General features: G+C 35.9%; 3 protein-coding genes across 5 annotated transcripts; 1 reads left to right on the forward strand and 2 right to left on the reverse strand.

The window, feature by feature from the left end:
* Positions 1 to 4,156: 4,156 nt before the first annotated feature.
* Positions 4,157 to 5,629, reverse strand: LOC111496296 (probable CCR4-associated factor 1 homolog 7). The gene has a single exon (XM_023146698.1). The coding sequence runs from the start codon at positions 5,139 to 5,141 to the stop codon at positions 4,317 to 4,319; it is 825 nt and encodes a 274-aa protein (XP_023002466.1). The 5' UTR covers positions 5,142 to 5,629; the 3' UTR covers positions 4,157 to 4,316.
* A 2,639-nt stretch (positions 5,630 to 8,268) lies between these two features.
* On the reverse strand, positions 8,269 to 9,763 carry LOC111496297 (probable CCR4-associated factor 1 homolog 7). Its single transcript, XM_023146700.1, has one exon. The coding sequence runs from the start codon at positions 9,304 to 9,306 to the stop codon at positions 8,494 to 8,496; it is 813 nt and encodes a 270-aa protein (XP_023002468.1). The 5' UTR covers positions 9,307 to 9,763; the 3' UTR covers positions 8,269 to 8,493.
* Positions 9,764 to 13,901: 4,138 nt separating this feature from the next.
* On the forward strand, positions 13,902 to 16,955 carry LOC111496192 (U-box domain-containing protein 12-like). Of its 3 annotated transcripts, none has more exons than XR_002720427.1 (3): positions 13,902 to 14,696; positions 15,149 to 16,271; positions 16,605 to 16,955. XR_002720427.1 is itself a non-coding variant. In XM_023146550.1 (3 exons), exons 1-2 carry the CDS (start codon positions 14,122 to 14,124, stop codon positions 16,074 to 16,076), a joined length of 1,503 nt encoding a protein of 500 aa, XP_023002318.1. In that variant the 5' UTR covers positions 13,902 to 14,121; the 3' UTR covers positions 16,077 to 16,085; positions 16,605 to 16,955. The 3 variants fall into 3 exon arrangements, 2 of the variants coding, with proteins under 2 accessions (XP_023002318.1, XP_023002317.1); XM_023146550.1 differs by having other exon boundaries at positions 15,149 to 16,085; XM_023146549.1 differs by lacking the exon at positions 16,605 to 16,955 and having other exon boundaries at positions 15,149 to 16,508.
* Positions 16,956 to 17,664: the final 709 nt, after the last annotated feature.

Raw genomic sequence — 17,664 nt, forward strand, 5'->3', positions numbered from 1 at the left:
TTTTTTTTTTTTTTTTTTTTTTTTTTTGGGGAGAGGAAAGGAATATATTATGAAATTAGAGGATGAAGAAAAAAAGGGTTTTTTTTTTGGAATGGAAATAGTACAAGTAAAAGGACAAAGACATCTCCCACTTCATGGTTTTCACTTGTAATAGCAAAAAAGATTGTATTTTGATTTGAACCCATCTTTTAGATTCATTCCCCTTCATTATTTATTTAATGTCAACTACATTTATGTCTTTTTTTTGCATCTTATAAGTAAAAAAGGGAATATATTTGTACAATAATCGATATTTATTCCTTATTAGTTGTCACGAGCATCTTTTGAGTATAGTTCAATTGGTCGAGTATTTACAACTTTACTGGGCGAATCAAATCTTTGTTGCTTTTATGATGTGAGATCCCATATCAAATTGAGAGAGGAACGAGTGGCAACTAGGACACTGGGGTTCGAAGGGGAGTTGACTGTGAGATTCCATATCGGTTGGAGAGGAGAACGGAGCATTCCTTATAAGGGTGTGGAAATCTCTCCCTAATAGACACGTTTTAAAAACTTTGAAGGAAAGCTCAGAACGAAGCATTACTTTTATGATGTAAATGCATATTGAAGTGATGTGAGATCCCACATTGATCTGAGAGAGGAACGAGTGGCAGCAAAGACGTTGGGTCTCGAAATGGAGTGGACTGTGAGATTCCACATCAATTAGAGAGGAAAACGGAACATTTCTTATAAGGGTGTGGAAATCTCTCCATAGTAGACGCGTTTTAAAAACTTCTAAGAAAACACCCAAAGAGGATAATATCGAGCCGCGGTGGGTTTGGAGGAAAAATAGTTGCATTAACTAGAGTAATTAGGAGAGTAATAGACATAGATACTTTGGTTAAGGTACCCCACAAATGCATGGGATTGAGCTAAGTCATCACGCTTCCTTGCTTAAATTGTCCTACACATTAGGGGGCATAGAGACCCTACCCTACACAAAATGTGCCCACCAAACAAGGGCGCTCTTAGCTTCTTCTAGTGTCCCTCTCTAAGGGTATTTGATTTTCGTGGGTACCTATGCAAGTGAATATAATACAATACAATACATTAATATGATGGTTACGTGTCATGTTCTTATTCACATGTATCGTAGAATTACCCAAAGCAAAACATACTTAATAATAAAACTCTTATGACTGAGTTAGGAAATTTTTTTTGTATAGATAAGAAGTTTCATTCGGTAAATCTTTCTTAGTCGTTCTATCATCATAATTGGCCTCTGTATGTGATTTCGGTTCGTTCATAATTTTTTGAACGTTAGGGATTTAAGTCCAACCACATTATAATTTTGCAAAACGTGGTACATTCATCCTAGTTCTTAAAATTCAAATTGAAACGTGTTTGGATAATGTTTTGTTTTTATTTTTATTTTTTAATGAGAGATAATAATATAAATGGGTATTAATTAAATTAAAGGAAAATTATCTGCGACAAATGGCCGACAACTAAAAGGGGGAGCCTCATAAGGAGCCTCTCTCTCTCTCTCTCTCTCTCTCTCTCTCTCTCTATATATATATATATATATATATTATTTATTATAATTATCTTTTTATTAATTTAACTTAATCAAATTTACATTCTTTTAATTCTCCTAAATTTTCAATTTTTAATTTTTCTAAAACTTGCATTAAAAAATATAGTTAGTCATTTAATTAATTAATTAATTAAAATCATATGAACATTAAGAAATGAGCCCTAATAAAAGAAGAATAATAATTATTTTTTGGTTGGGAAATGAAGGAATTAATGAATAATATATATATATATATATATATATTGCTCTAATTGGTTGATTAAAAAAATAAAAACAATTATAATGATTCTAAATTTGTGTCATTTACTTGTCTAATCAAGTTTAACCAAATCTCTTTACCAGATTTCCACTAATCTCTTTTTTAATCAAAAGTTAGTATATTATAAAGAGTAAATCAATAGCCAAAGTAAATATATTCTCTTTTTTTTTTTCCACCAAAAAATTAATAATTTAAATTTTTTTTAAATATATCCGAAGTAAATAAAAAATATTCGGTCTAAAATCAATTTATACTCCTAAAAATATTCGGTCTAAAACCTTAAAATCTTTTGAATAACCGTATAAAAAAGAGCGCTATAGGCCAACATGTCGAGCCTCGTCTTTTCTTATTAACAAGAGATACAATAAAACAGACCATTCGGGGCCCATGATTTGGACATAATCATATCGAAACAATGATTTGTGTCGACTAAAATAACCCGAAAAAAAACCTACAATCAATTTAAAATCTGGGTCGATATACGAGCTTTGAAGCTATCTTAGGAACACTTTTGACAAGAAAAAGAAGGGATTGGAAAAGATTCTAAAGCATAAGCATTGTTGAACTGCACGGGCTGTCCGCGCATAGCAATATTTAGATGCAAAACTGTTGAATAATGATGCTGATTTGGGTTGTGAAGGCAATAAAGAAGATAGCTCAAATACTTTTTCCAACAATTATTATGTGGGCAGAGCCATATAATTGGTGTGGGCATATGCATGTGCTACCCATTTGTATGCCTTTTGAAACAGCTATGAATATGACCAAAAGCATCCATCACAAACCAAATCCCTTGTTAGTTGACATTAAAAGAGAGGATTCTAAGACTCAATACAATCAATCGACAACAAGTAGCAGCGTTCTTGTGACGCTGCTATCGTTATGAGAATCGACTTGCTTTACCTGCAGAGGGGTCTGTGCTTATGGTCAGTCAAATGTTCAACAGTTTGGACTTGTGCGCCTAATGCGTGCAATTAACAGCTATGAATATGACCAAAAGCATCCATAAAAAAATACCAAATCCCTTGTTAGTTAACAATATTAAAGAGAACATTCTAAGACTCAACACAATCAATCGAAAACAAGTAGCAGAGTTCTTGTGACACTGTTATTGTTACGAGAATCGACTTGCTTTACCTGCAGAGGGGTCTGTGCTTATAGTCTGTCGAACATTCAACGGTTCAGACTTGTGTGCCTAAATCGTGCAATTCGCCAGCTCCCACTAATAACAAATGAGATTTGTTAGCAAGGAAAGCTCAATCACTGCATACATTCATTTAACTTTAGGACACAGTAGAACAACCTATAGAACAGATCCTATTCAAGTAAGGTTGTTCATAAATTCATTGAATGATCGATATATCCTCCTCCTTGAATGGTAATGATTCCTATTCTTCTGGAAGTATGACTCCCATTACCTCCCCCCCTGAGTACCATATCTCAAGATGCAGTATGGAAAGAATTGATTAACTCATACCAGCATATCTAGGAAAGTGTAACTAGTATACTAAACAGAATAATTCGAAGCTTCCTCAATTCGAGCAGATGACAACGGGGAAAGGCCCTCACATGAAGGTCGCTTACCATAAGATTTTGTTCAACTTTTGTCCAATCTATCACGAGGCCATAAAACCAGTCAATATCTTCGTTTCTTTCTTCTTTCAAGACTTGAACTATTATATAAAATGCCTTGAAATGAGATGAAGCCTTGACAGATATAGTATAGCTAGGCACTGGAGGTGCAGCTCGAGCATATGCATCATTGGCCTGAACAATTCATAGGTCTACCATGTCAATTGCATAACAATTACAGATAAACAAACACCCTGATTAGAAAAAATGAAACTTGAGATACCTGATGAAAAATAACAGGGTAAATCTCGAAATCCCTTTACCATTCCATTCATCCTCATTTTACGAGCAACAACCTCTTAATATCATGCACAAATACATGAAATAAAGATAATATAACCAATGTATATGATTCTGTAAGATAAGACAAAGGTAAATAACTGTTTACCTCTAAACTCTGCTTAAATAGCTACAGGGAAGCCTCCAAAACACATATGGACAGAGCGTCGGAATGCTCCATGGGATCTCACTCTCCATAAAACTTTCAATACTGAGATACATACAGTTATAGAAAGAACATAAAAAGTTCTTGCAAGACAACCTAACACCTAACAGGCCAGGTGAAGAAAATTGAATCTTCAAAATCAGAACACCAAACCATACATTTCTCTCTATTTCCACCACTAAAGTATCCATCGATCCATCTATCTATTAGGAATAAAAGTTTAAGAGAATTGAAAAGGAACATATAGCACAATAGCAAACAAAACAAGTTAACTAACTCAAAGAACGTCATTAAGGTTTTATTGAAATACTAACTGCCATCTGCCATAATTTACAAGAAAAACAGTTACAACCATCAATGCTTTAACCAATGTCACAGTGCTACAAGTACTTGGGGGAAGTGTTTTAATTAGTAGTCTGGCCAGTTTCAACGCCCAGACCATATAAAACACCGGCGTATTTCTGAGTAGACCCATTGAAAAAAGTATCCCTCAACTTCCTGAAAGTACAGGCAGTAAGGAGGCTATCCGATCCCGCTTGATGGCAAACTCCAATCCTTTCCACTTCTAATAACTCTGCAAGCTTGTTCAGCCCACCATGGAAACTGTTGCAAAACTTCATCAAATGCTTGATGTCATAAACCATTGGGAAATACATATTGATCAAATCAAAGAATGCAGCCTGCGTCCCTGGTAGGCTTCGGCAAGTCAACAATTTCAGCAAGTACCCAAAATCATACCCACTGTGAAAGGTCACCCAGTAAACATTATCGTTCAAAACAATCCCAGATGACATTAGAAGCTCACCGAAGTGATTGACATCAATACCCTCTTCATTGTTCTTCTGAAAATCAATACCACACTGGCGCAAAAGCTCAATGGAATCACTAGCGAAAATATCGTTACTAATGTTGAACTCCCTGAAATTGAACTGCCAAATGCAAAACTTATCTGTTCCACAAGTTGGGAGATTCCCATTCTCATCAGAAAACGTAAGACCCAACTGAATCAACTTCAACGTGTCGACATTATCTTTGAGGGTTTGATAGTTATAATCGTTGATATTCTTAAAAGCACCCACAGGGCGAACCACCACGCCGGGGAACTCAGTATCCATCGCGATGTAATTAAATTGGTCGACAATTTCACGCATTAGAGCGAACTCTTCCTCCACGTTATGGTTCCACACCTCACGGATATGAATCGACTCACCTTTCGGCAATATGGACATACCTCGAATATCAACCGAACCAACAAAATGGTAAAACAGAAGAACCCACCGTAATCGAAAATAAAAACAAAAAATCGGGAAAAGGCCCTAGAAACCTAGGCGGGCCGTCCAGAAATACCACCACCGCAGAACAAGGAGGTTACGGAAAATCTCCTTAGATCTAAAGGATCTCGGAGAAGAGAAGGCGTGAGTGAAGCAATAAGGAGAAATCCCGAGTGAAGATAGAACCCTAGAAGATGAAAAATCGATTGAGCGAAAGGGGGAAACCCCCGAGACTGGGAAGCGGATCTGACCTTGAAAACCTAAAATTGAATGGTGGTACAGAGAGATCTTGAAGCAGGGAAGTAGTGATTTTTGAGCTTCGCCGAAGAAGAAGAAGAAGACGAAGAAGAAGAAGAAGAAGAAGAAGAAGCGTGTAGGTTTAGGAAGGAGAGGCAACGGAGCACACAAAGCTCGGCTTACACCCTCCCTAAAATTTGCTTCCTCTCGTCGGGATGAGGAATGAAAGGGAATGATTGTACGTTTACATTCTAAACGCCATCGTTTCATCGTTTCATCAATTTTGTCTTTTTCTCTCTTTTTCAAATTATTTTATTTTTATTCCCACTTAATACATAATAACAAAACATTTTTTTATAAAGGGGTAGAAATCTCTTATCAACAAACGCATTCTAAAACTAACAGCGATATATAACGGGCTAAAACGGATTATATCTTTTAGTAGTGGGCTTGAATTGTTACAAATTATATCAGAACTTGATACCAATCGGTGTGTAAACGTGACAACAAAGACGTTGGCCCCAAAAGATTGTAGTTCTTTTTTAAATGATTAATGATCCAATTTAAATATATATATATATATATATATATATATATATATATATAAATAATTTTTTTTCATAAATTATTTAAAATTTTGTGTGGCCTTAAAATTATTTTATAAATTGCGAGGGAGACAGCTTGATGGCAACGTGACAATTATTTTTTAATATTTGAAAATATATATATATATATATATATATATATATATATATAATTGTTATATCCAAAGCTTAAAGCCCATAAATGTGATTGGGCTTTGTACACATTAATTATGGGCTTCATGATAAGTCCAGCCCATAATTCATGTCGATCCACCAATCCCATATTGAATTTTTTATATTTATTATTTAATGAAAATTTTGAAGGGTAGATTCATATATTTTTTATAATGGTAATTAGTATATTTTGTAGTCATAAATTCATAATAATTACTCTAAATACATAATTTATTACCCAAATATTATTCATTAAGGTATAAAGTAAAAGTAAAAAAGTAAATGAATTTAAATTTTAAACAAAAGTGGGAACTTTAAATCAACCATGCCAATAAAGTTAATAATAACTGTTTGAAAATCACGAGTTTTTTACTTTTTTTTAGACAATATTTTATTTCTTCAAGAAAAAATAAATAAAACCCTAAAGTAAGATTATTTCAAAGTAATTCAAATGGTAATGCTCGTTTGACTTGTTTGACGGGAGGAACCAGGTATCAGTGGACAATGAATCTTTGGCTCTCGAATGAGAACATGATCAATTTGAAGGGAAACAGATTCTCGATCCCAAACTGCATTCTATTTGAAGTAATTTCTTTTTTTCATGATCTCGTGTGAGATCCCACATCGGTTGGAGAGGGGAACGAAACATTCCTGATAAAGGTGTAGAAATCTCTCCCTAGTACACATGTTTTAAACTGGGAACGAAACATTCCTTATAAGGGTGTAGAAATCTCTCTCTAGTAGACACGTTTTAAACTGTGAGGCTTCATAACAAACAATATTTCCTAGTGGTTAGCTTGGATTGTTATAAATGGCATCGGAGCAAGGCACCGAGCAATGTGCTAATGAGGATGTTAGGTCTCGTAGGGGTGGATCGTGAAATCCCACATTGGTTGGAGAGAGGGACAGAACATATAAGGGTGTGGAAACCCCTCCCTAGTTGACGCGTTTTATAACCATGAGACCAGCAATAATACGTAGCGGACAATATCTACCAGCGGTAGACTTGGGCTTTTACATCTCGTGCCTCGTGTCATGCCGCCTTTTATCTCTTTCTAAATCATCTCGTGTATATGAAAACATGTTAGATCTGCCTAGGCTGCCGATCTACGTGAAAATTCCTGGAGATCAATGGATATAAATGCTGTTCTTCAAATCGTATTCTATGGACATATGATTAATGCGCATAAGCATGTGCAACCCATTCCAGGGCCTGTCTCTCTCCCTCTAACAAAGGATTAGGTACAATTATTTTCAGGATAGGAAGCCACCCAACATGCCATAATAATATCACCATAAAATGTGGATCCAACAACAATTACCAATAACATACACAATATCAGATCCAAATCCAAATCCCTTTTGGGAAGGTAAAATTAAACATCTATTACACCTCAGAATTGCAGGTAACAAGAGATTGAACAACGAATCAAGACCTTTTCAGTAGCCCTTTTCAGGTCAATTAACTAGCTGCTTAGGCTCAGGTTGTCAGTAAATATCAGATAGAACAAGTATGAACAGGTTTGGATGTATATTTTCTCAGATCTCAAAACTGATTAACATTATTGAGTATATGCAACTAAAACAAGGTTCCATGTCTCTTCAGAATTGCAGAAAATGAAATGAATCTCATCAGATGTGGCTATGAATGGAAAATTTCAAACTACAGATTAAAGGATGCCTAACCCGATGTGCTGAGGATTCGATCTAGCTATGCATTGATAACATGGGTCAGCCCTGTTGGTGGTAACACCTACAGATTAATCGACACCCTGTAAATTCTCCGAGCCCGAGCTTCGTCTTGGTTTCATGCCTGAATAAAGTCCAAAAAGAAAATGAACCAATGTTATTTCATGCGGCTATAAGACAAGGTAAGGAACAGCATACCTCTAAACTCTGCAACAATACCAGCAATCAGAAACATTAGCTACAAGGATACCTCAAAACACATGGATGAACAGTCTGCAAATGTTCTACTACAAGACAATCAAGAACAGATCAATCAAACCCAGAAACCAAAATTGTGTCTATTATGACAGCCTGATGGATCCTATCAGATTCAAGTCTAATTCAACAATGGAAACAGGTGAAGACTCAACAAAGAAACGTCATTAAGATTTTATTGAAACACTAAACTGCCATAATTTACAAGAAACCACAAGCTGCAAAAAACAGTCGAAGGTTTCTATTACAGAGCAGGAAAGCGGGAAATAGTTACAATCATCAATGCTTTAGCCAAATTGTACAAAAGTAACTAACAGACTCACACTTCTACAAATACTTGGTAATTCTCTTCAATTAGTTCTAGTAGTACGCTATTCATCTTCGACACCGAGACCATATAAAACACCTGCGTATTTCTGCGTAGAACCATTGAAAAAGGTGCCCCTCAACTTCCTAAAAGTACAAGCAGTAAGCAGACTATCTGATCCTGCTTGATGACAAACTCCAATCCTCTCCACTTCTAGTAATTCTGCAAGTTTGTTCAACCCACCATGTAAACTGTTGCAGAACTTCATCAAATGCTTGATATCATAGAGCACTGGAAAATAGATCTTGATGAGCTCAAAAAACCCGGCCTGTGTTTCGGGTAAGGCTCGGCAAGTCAGCAATTTCAGCAAGTAACCAAAATCATACCCACTGTGGAACGTAACCCAGATAACATCATTGTTCAACACAACCCCAGAAGACATTAGAAGCTCACCAAATCGATTAACATCGATACCCTCTTCGTTGTTCTTCTGAAAATCAATACCACACTGGCGCAGAAGTTCAATGGAATCACTAGCAAAAATATCATTAATAGTATTGAACTCACGGAAATTGAACTGCCAAATACAAAACTTATCCGTTCCACAAGTTGGAAGATTTCCATTCTCATCAGAAAACGTAAGACCCAATTGAATCAACTTCAACGTATCAACATTACTCTTGAGAGTTTGGTAGTTGTAGTCGTTGATATTCTTGAAAGCACCAAGCGGTCGAAGCACAACGCCGGGGAACTCAGTGTCCATGGCTATGTAATTAAACTCATCAACAATTTCACGGATAAGCGCAAACTCCTCTTCTAAATTGGCGTCCCAGACCTCACGGATTTGAATCGAATCGCCTTTGGGTAAAATCGACATTCCTCCAAGGTCAACTTGACCAAGAAAGAAAAGAAAGCGGAAGAAGCCCTAAGTGAGAAAAAGGTCGCGAACAGAGCTCGAGATCTCAGAAACGGAAGATTGGCGGAGGAAAACCGGCGCCGGAGTACAGGAATCTTGATAGATCTGGAAGATTGGTAGCGGAAAAAGGGTAGAAGAGAAAGAATCGAGTAAGAACCCTAGAAATGAAGTGATTTAAGCAAAGAAAGGAAGTGGGTGAACAGATCTGAGCTTGAAATTGAGAATTGAAAGGGTTTAATGGCGGATCTAGATGAAGAACACAGTAGATTTAGAGGCTGGGAGAGATGAAGAGAGGAAGCGTGCAGGTCAACGAAGAAGATGAAGAAGGCGGTGGTGGAGCACTCAGACACAGGGTTTGAGAGCTCTCGGCTAAGACCCTTCCCTAAAACATTGCTCTATGACGGTGATAGACGAAGGGTGAAGTGTGTTTAACCTTTTTCAAAACGACGCCGTTCCATTCTGTATTTGCGTACGACGCCGTTTCTTTCTTCAAATTTCAATATTCAATATTCAATATTGGCGTCTTTCCCTCCTAATCTCGCATCTCAAATGTTGGAGGTTAATTTTCAATTTTACCCCAAAATATATATATATATATATATTTTTTTTTTTTTTTTTTTTTTTTTTTTTTTTTTTTTTTTTTTTTTTTTTTTTTTTTTTTTTTTTTTTTTTTTTTTTTTTTTTTTTTTTTTTTTTTTTNAGGAGGATGTGTGGAGGCTTGAAGCTAGGTTAAGAAGATGAGGGATTAGTGGTTTTGGACCTTTTTTTTTTTTTTTTTTTTTTTTTTTTATTAGTGTCATTAATAAGCTACCTAGTTTATTCTCGACCGTTTCATTTATTGTTCTAACAAATACTCGTGTAAATGATGATACATTTAAATTCAAAGCTTGGTTTTTCTTACTGCTCGTAGTTTTGATAAAACGATTGGTTGTCAGACAATTCGGTGTTCTTGATGTCTACCTTGGTTTTTTCATTCTCTATCCCGAGAAAATTCTCCATTTTATTTTTGCTAATCAGGTTTACCACGTGTAATTTTTTAAACGGTTTATGATTACTTTTTAAAAAATAATTATTTTAAAATTTTCATTTTTCAATATAATCTCTATTTAAAAATTTATAAAAAAATATCATAATAATAAATCAATAATGGTCGGTAAACATAATTTCTAAAAATTTAAATTTTAATATTACAATTACAATGTGTTGAAAATATATTTATATTAAACAGAGTCGAAGATGGAAACGAGAAATATAATCTCGTCCCCGACCTCATTTATCTAACGAGTAAAAAATATTGTCCACTCCCTCTTCCATTCCCCATCTAAACGAGAATCTCTTTCTCGTTCGGAGTGAGCTTCGAGGTGGGTTCCTAACTTTTTAACAAATTAAATAATAAAAAAAATGTAATCGACTAATTATAATTATATAAATAATTAAAAAGTAAGTTCATCGTATAAAGACTTAAACGAGTCGTATGCACGTTATATCTAAAGCGTGTATTATTGAAGTCAATTTGCACTAAAGAACACATGTCATCATTTTTATTTCTTTTTTTCTTTTTCTTTTTCTGACACGTCATGTGCCAATTAATTTTCATTTTTTATTTTCCATGAAAATGACACGTACGAATAAATAAACATCTAATAAACTAACTATAATCGCTCGATTCAAATAATTTGATATTAATTTTTCGGGTCAATATATGTCATTGAATCAACGAGTCAACAATAAACATGGTCTCAATCAATTAACTTCACGTATTTAATTTCAATTAACATTGACACACTCGTGGTGATGTGACTCGAATAATATTCATTATCATAGGTTAAAAAATATTAATAACGTATGATAGCTACAAAAGTTCACCCGCTTCTGATTTATTCATATATATATATATAGTGCAATAGCTTGAACCAGACATTTTACGTGCTAATACAATAATTAATCGTGGTCAACATATTAAAAGTATTCATAATATAACAATATGAATGAAATTAATGACAACCAATCAAGAAGTTCAAACGATTAAAACACAAGGTCTAACAATTAGGGGTGTACATTGAACTTGAGAACCTGAACCGACCCAACTCGAAGTATGAGAATTAGGTTGGGTTAGATAGAATTTGGGGTTGGGTTGAGTTGAATTGGTTTATTAGGACTCGATTTGGTTTCGGTTGGGTATAGGTTATATGTGCGAAGAACCAAGTCAGCCTGACCCAAACCCGTTTGTTCTTCTTTGGTTCTTCCTTGGCTAGCGGCCTACTGGCCAACACAGTAGGCAGTTGCAATACAATGTTCGTGGGCACAAGTTCAAGTGTGAAGTGTCCAACCCAATTATGTACCCATGACCGTTTTACACGACGAATGACAACGGATAACCGACCCTCCCAAGTTGGTTAAATAGATATCCATAGATTATTATTATTATTATTTTGAGATAAAGGTGGATAACCGACCCTCACAAGTCAATTTCGGTTCCTGAGAGTATAGTCGGGCCAATGATATTTTACCACGTGGCAATGTCGTTTTCTTATAATAAAGAAAAAGAAGCCGGTTACAAATTTTACATGCAAGACAAAAACGGCAATGCCGACATGTCGTTCCAAAATGGCTTGATGACAGATTATGTTTTATTTTAACACACACGTGGGAATATTAAAACAACTTATTCACGTGCCAATATTATTTTTTCTTGTAGGAAATCAATAACATTTGGAACAATTTCATGTATAATGGAATATTATTTTTTTAAAATATATACTTCTTTTTGTCACGTGAATTTAATGGAGAAAATAAAATAAAATATTTATACAGAGATGATAAAAAATTTGTTATAATGTTCAACGAACAATATATTTATCAGTTACTTATAAAGATGTGGTGATAATTAAAAATGCTTACGTAGAGAAATTCTACCACATCGACTTTTCGTTTAACATTTTAATGAAATTTCTATATAGTCCAAGCTCACCGCTAGCAGATATTGTCAATTTTGACTTATTATGTATCGTGTCAGTCTCACAATTTGGCTCACATCAGTTGGAGAGGAAAACAAAATATTTCGTATAAGAGTGTAAAAATCTCTCATTAACCAATACGTTTTAAAACTATGAGGTTGACTAAGATACGTAATGGACCAAAGTAGACGAGATTTTCTACTTGTGGGTTTGAACCATTATAAATGATGTTATAGCCATTTTACCGAATGATGTAAGCACTGGTCGGAGTAGGGCTACTCTCTTCATAGTACGTGCATTTTAAAACTGTAAGTCTGACAATGATACATAACGAACCAAAACAAATAATATCTGCTAATGGTGAGATCAGACTGGTGCATGATAAACGTGGAGAATTTCTAAAATTATATTTTTATATAATGAATATTCGTAATAAATAAATAAATGAAGGAATTGATAAAAGTTAATAATAAATATTTGTGGATTAGTTTCAACTCCTTAATAAATAAATATATTAAAAATAATATTATTTAAAATATATTTATATAATGAGTCGAACTTCGTTATTGGGGTGTCCCATCCACGTTTTCGATGTCTTCCAAAAATAATTAAAAAAATAAAAAAAAAAAAAGGAAATACTTTTGACAGCCAACCCTAGTCTATTCTCTACTCCGCACCTATAAGATAAATATTCTGCATCCTCCAATCAGGTACATCCACGTAACCCAACCCGGTCCCACGGAATATAAAATGGTTCCCGTGGGACCCCCTCCCATTGGCTGGGGAGCTGATTGAGGTGGACGGGAACGACGCCGATAACAATACTCGCCGGCGATTTTTCTTTTTCTTTAATAATAATTTAGTATTAATTAATATTTTGTGAATGTTATTATTATTAGTCTATTTCTTTTATTTTTTTTAATATAAAAAATTATGAAATAGGAAAAATAAATAAATAAATAAACTATTTTAGTTTTTTCAAATGGGTTTGAGATATTTGTTTAATAGATATTGTAGTATTTGTTCAGACTTCTCCTCAACAATTTTAAAACGTTTTTGTTAATGAGAGATTTTCACATACTTATGACTTCCTCTCGAGGTTTTTAAAACACGTATGAGGTTTTCACGTCTTTATAAAAAATGTTTTGGTTCCCTTTCAAACTGGTGTGGGATCCGACATATCTGACATGCGATGCAAGATGCGTTTTTCGAATTGGCTGTGTTGTTTTATTTATTTGTTTTTTTTGTCCCCTTAAACTAGACTCTCACGTGTCTTGGGTCTGATCAAATCAATCAGTGACTAGTTTATCGAACAATGAGTTAAGCAAGAAGTAAGAGATTGATTGCGAGTCGGTGGAAGTAACGTTTATTGACATTAGATTCATAGTTAACGCATTCATAACTTTTGGTCCCTTAAAATGAGCACAAGAAAATAAATAAATAAATATATATATATATATATATGCTAATTAAATTATTATTATTTCTCTTAATTTCGTTTTATTTCAGGGTACCAACAAACCACAATAATAATAATAATAATAATAAATATATATATCTCAGTCTTATTATATAAATAAACTAAAAATGGAAAGAGAGGAAAATCATTAGACTCTGTTTCGTTCAGTTGAGTGAGTGCGGGATTTCCAAGGACGAAGAAGAAGAAGAACAGCAACAAGACCACCCTTCTGAACCACCCAAATCGGATTTTCGGAACTGAAAAAACCCTTGTTTTAGATTGTTCCTCCACCGCCGTCGGCTTCAGCTTCTGGTTTTTTGCTTTGCAATGTAGTAAGCTGTTACGATTAGTTACAGGGTGATGGCCAAGTGTCAGTCTAACAGCGGCGGCTCAGTCGCAGTCGACGGTATCGCTGGTACCAAAGCAGCTACTCGTTATTTCCGACTATGTACGGCGTTTTCTGGAGCTGCATTTCGCCGGAGAATCTACGATACTGTTAGTTGCGGTGAGAGTTCTCGGTACCGTCAGCGGTACAAGGATCAAACCATGGACGATGAGTCGAGGACTGAGGATTTGAAAGAGGAGAAGCAGCGGAGGAATCGGAAAGTGGTTAATGGAAGATCGGAGAAGCTTGCGGATCTTTTGAATTTAGTGGAGTCGGTGGAGATGGAGAGTGAAGTGGAGAAGAGGAAGAAGGAGGAAGACTTGGAGGAGTTGAAACTCACGGTGAAGGATTTGCAGGTTGAGGATTTGGGGAAGCGAAAAGCAGCGGCGAGTAATGTGAGGCTTATGGCGAAGGAGGATTTGGTTATACGAGGAACGCTTGCGCTTCTCGGTGCCATTCCGCCTCTTGTTGCGATGCTTGATTTGGAAGATGAACAATCTCAGATCGCTGCGCTTTACGCGTTGCTAAACCTTGGAATCGGAAACAATCCGTGAGTTCTTTATCTTTAGGTTTTGATTTCTCTGTTTCCTGCATGCATGCCTTCGTTGATTTACTCATTCCATATATCTCTCTATTCCTCCTGTTTCTGTCAATGTCTTTTCTGATTTGTGATTTCTGGACTGGATTTCTTCCGCTTTTCGCTTTCGTTTCAAAATCAAAATGGCTAATCATACAGACAATCTATTTGGTAAAAACCAATGTACTGCTCTGCAAATTTTTCTCCTCTGATTGTTCCAAAATCAGAAATGGGCAAAATACCCTTGAACCTTCTTGATTCTTGCTTTCTGTTATAAATTGCAATCAATATGTTTAACCTTAGTTTCTGAATCGAGTTAGTGATTTACATTGCCTTGCACCTTCTTGATTCTTTCTTCCTGTTATAAATCACAATCCATATGTTTAACCTTAGTTTCTGAATCGAGTTAGTGATGAACATTGCAGGAACAAGGCAGCTATTGTGAAAGTTGGAGTCATTCACAAAATGTTGAAGCTCATTAAACCAGAGAGTGCTTCAAACTCATCGGTTACGGAGGCAATAATTGCTAACTTCCTCGGCTTGAGCGCCCTGGACTCGAACAAGCTCGTAATTGGGTCGTCTGGCGCGATTCCATTCTTAGTAAAATCTCTACAAAACGAGGACCATAACATTAGCAATCAGGCACGGCAGGATGTTCTCAGGGCGCTTTTCAATCTGTCAATTGCAGCATCAAATGTCCCAATCATGTTAGAAACAGATTTAATCCCATTTCTTCTCAACAGCTTGGGAGACATGGAAGTAAGTGAAAGGAACCTTTCAATTTTAAGCAACGTGGTATCAACCCCAGAAGGTAGAAGAGCAATAAGCATTGTTCCAGGCGCATTCCCAATACTAGTTGATGTTTTAAACTGGACAGATTCACCTGGCTGCCAAGAAAAGGCGTCCTACGTTCTAATGGTGATGGCACACAAGCTATATGGTGAAAGACAGACAATGGTAGAAGCAGGCCTTGTATTTGCTTCTCTTGAATTAACGCTCTTGGGTAGCGCATTGGCTCAAAAGAGGGCATCCAGAATTTTGGAGTTCTTGAGATATGATAAAGGGAAGCAAATCTCTGAAAGTTTTGGTGGGAATCATGGTGCAGCTGTGTCTGCTCCCATTATTGGGACTTCATCTTCTTCAAATCATAATTACGACGCCCAAATCTGTATGGAAGAATCTGAGGAAGCCATGAGCGTGGAGAAAAAAGCTGTGAAGCAATTAGTCCAACAGAGTCTGCAGTACAACATGAGGAAAATTGTGAAGAGGGCCAATTTGCCTCATGATTTTGTTCCTTCAGAGCATTTTAAATCGCTCACAGCAAGTTCAACTTCCAAAAGCCTACCGTTTTGACATATCGTGGTAGATCTAAAGCTAGTGTTCATAGTGTTCATACAGAAGTCTTTAAGTCTCTTGTTCTTTAAGCCTCCTCCGCTTCCAAATTCAACCAAACCCATGTCAAATGCTTTGAAGTATGATATCATCTTCCCTGGCGGTGGAGTAGTTGGTTGTCCGATGCTGTGACTGTTTTGGCAGGCATAACAAAAGGTCAGGACACTGCACTCTTACACACCAGTGGGTCATTTCGACCCACCAGTACAATTCAGCCTACACTCAGTGGCCCCTTTAAAACATGCTTTTATTTTGCTGACCTGTTGGAAGAAGAAGTGTCGGTCACTTTCACATGCCTTATAATATCATGAACAGTTTCAAACTTTTCATAGTATGATTTGCTAGAAATTTGATAGAAATCTGAGAAACGGAGCTGCGCCATTAATTTTTAAACCACCCTCTTATAAATTGTCTGCCCCAACATGGTCCTATTGGTCCTGTTCTTTAATTGATATCATTTCTTATCCTTTTTCTGCTAACCGTGCACAGATCTGGAGCGGGAGAACTTGCTGAGCTGTTTTTAGCAGAGGCATAATAATGACCAAGGCATGTCTTGAGCACGAGGTACTGTTCTTAAATATAGAATTCGGTGAATTCATTGTGTGCTATTAGGCTATGTTGAGTAGTTTAGTTATTTAATTAGAGTTGCAGTTCTGTCTTGTCTTTTGCAATGCCCTTGTATATGTTTCATCTTTTGGTCTGTAGATAACTTTAAATTATGTCAACCTCGACTCCCCCATCTCATTTTCTACTCGGAACGGTTTCGGAACCTTGACCGTCTGTCTTTCAATAGTTGAGCCTATTGAGGTTGGAAAAAACCATTCAACCAGCCTACCATAACGTGTCTGTCGATTAATGACCATTAGATGTAGTGTAACAACACAAGCCCAACGTTAGTCGATATTGTCCGTTTTGGTCAATTACGTTTTGTCTTTAGCCTCACGATTTTAAAACACGAATATTATAGAGAGAGTCTAGCACTACTCTGGTCGGTACTGCACCGTCTCGTAATTAGCTTTGATACCATTTCTAACAGTTCAAGTTCAATACTAGCAAATATTGTCCGTTTTAGCCTGTTATGTATCATCGTCAGTCTCACAATTTTAAAACGTGTCGACTCGGAATAAATGAAATCTATAGATGAGTTTGATTTATTTAGAAATGGCTAATCCTCGGAGATTAATGGGGGTATTATTGTGGCTGGCTTTAGAAAGGGCACAGTATCCTAGATGGGATGTGTATCATTGGAGAACCAAAGGGCTCCTTTTCAAGCACCTGCATTGCTTTTCGTCATTTCTTCTCATATTCGGCATCCAAGAACAATGAAGTTTTTCTTTCTGATTTTGATGCCTCACCAACCAATGTGAATAATTTTTTCAACTTACTGTTCGAATTGTTAAACACGGTACAAAGACTTTGTAGAACGAAAAGATTTTGTTTGAACGTGATTTTAGGATGTTCAAGATCAGCCCGACAAAAGTGATCTATAGCATTTATGTACGACAAAATAAAGTCTTTTCAACATGTTTTGTTTTCAATCACACGTATT

The sequence above is a fragment of the Cucurbita maxima genome, unplaced genomic scaffold (genome assembly GCF_002738345.1).
Source record: "Cucurbita maxima cultivar Rimu unplaced genomic scaffold, Cmax_1.0 Cma_Scf00022, whole genome shotgun sequence".
Taxonomy (NCBI): Eukaryota; Viridiplantae; Streptophyta; class Magnoliopsida; order Cucurbitales; family Cucurbitaceae; genus Cucurbita; species Cucurbita maxima.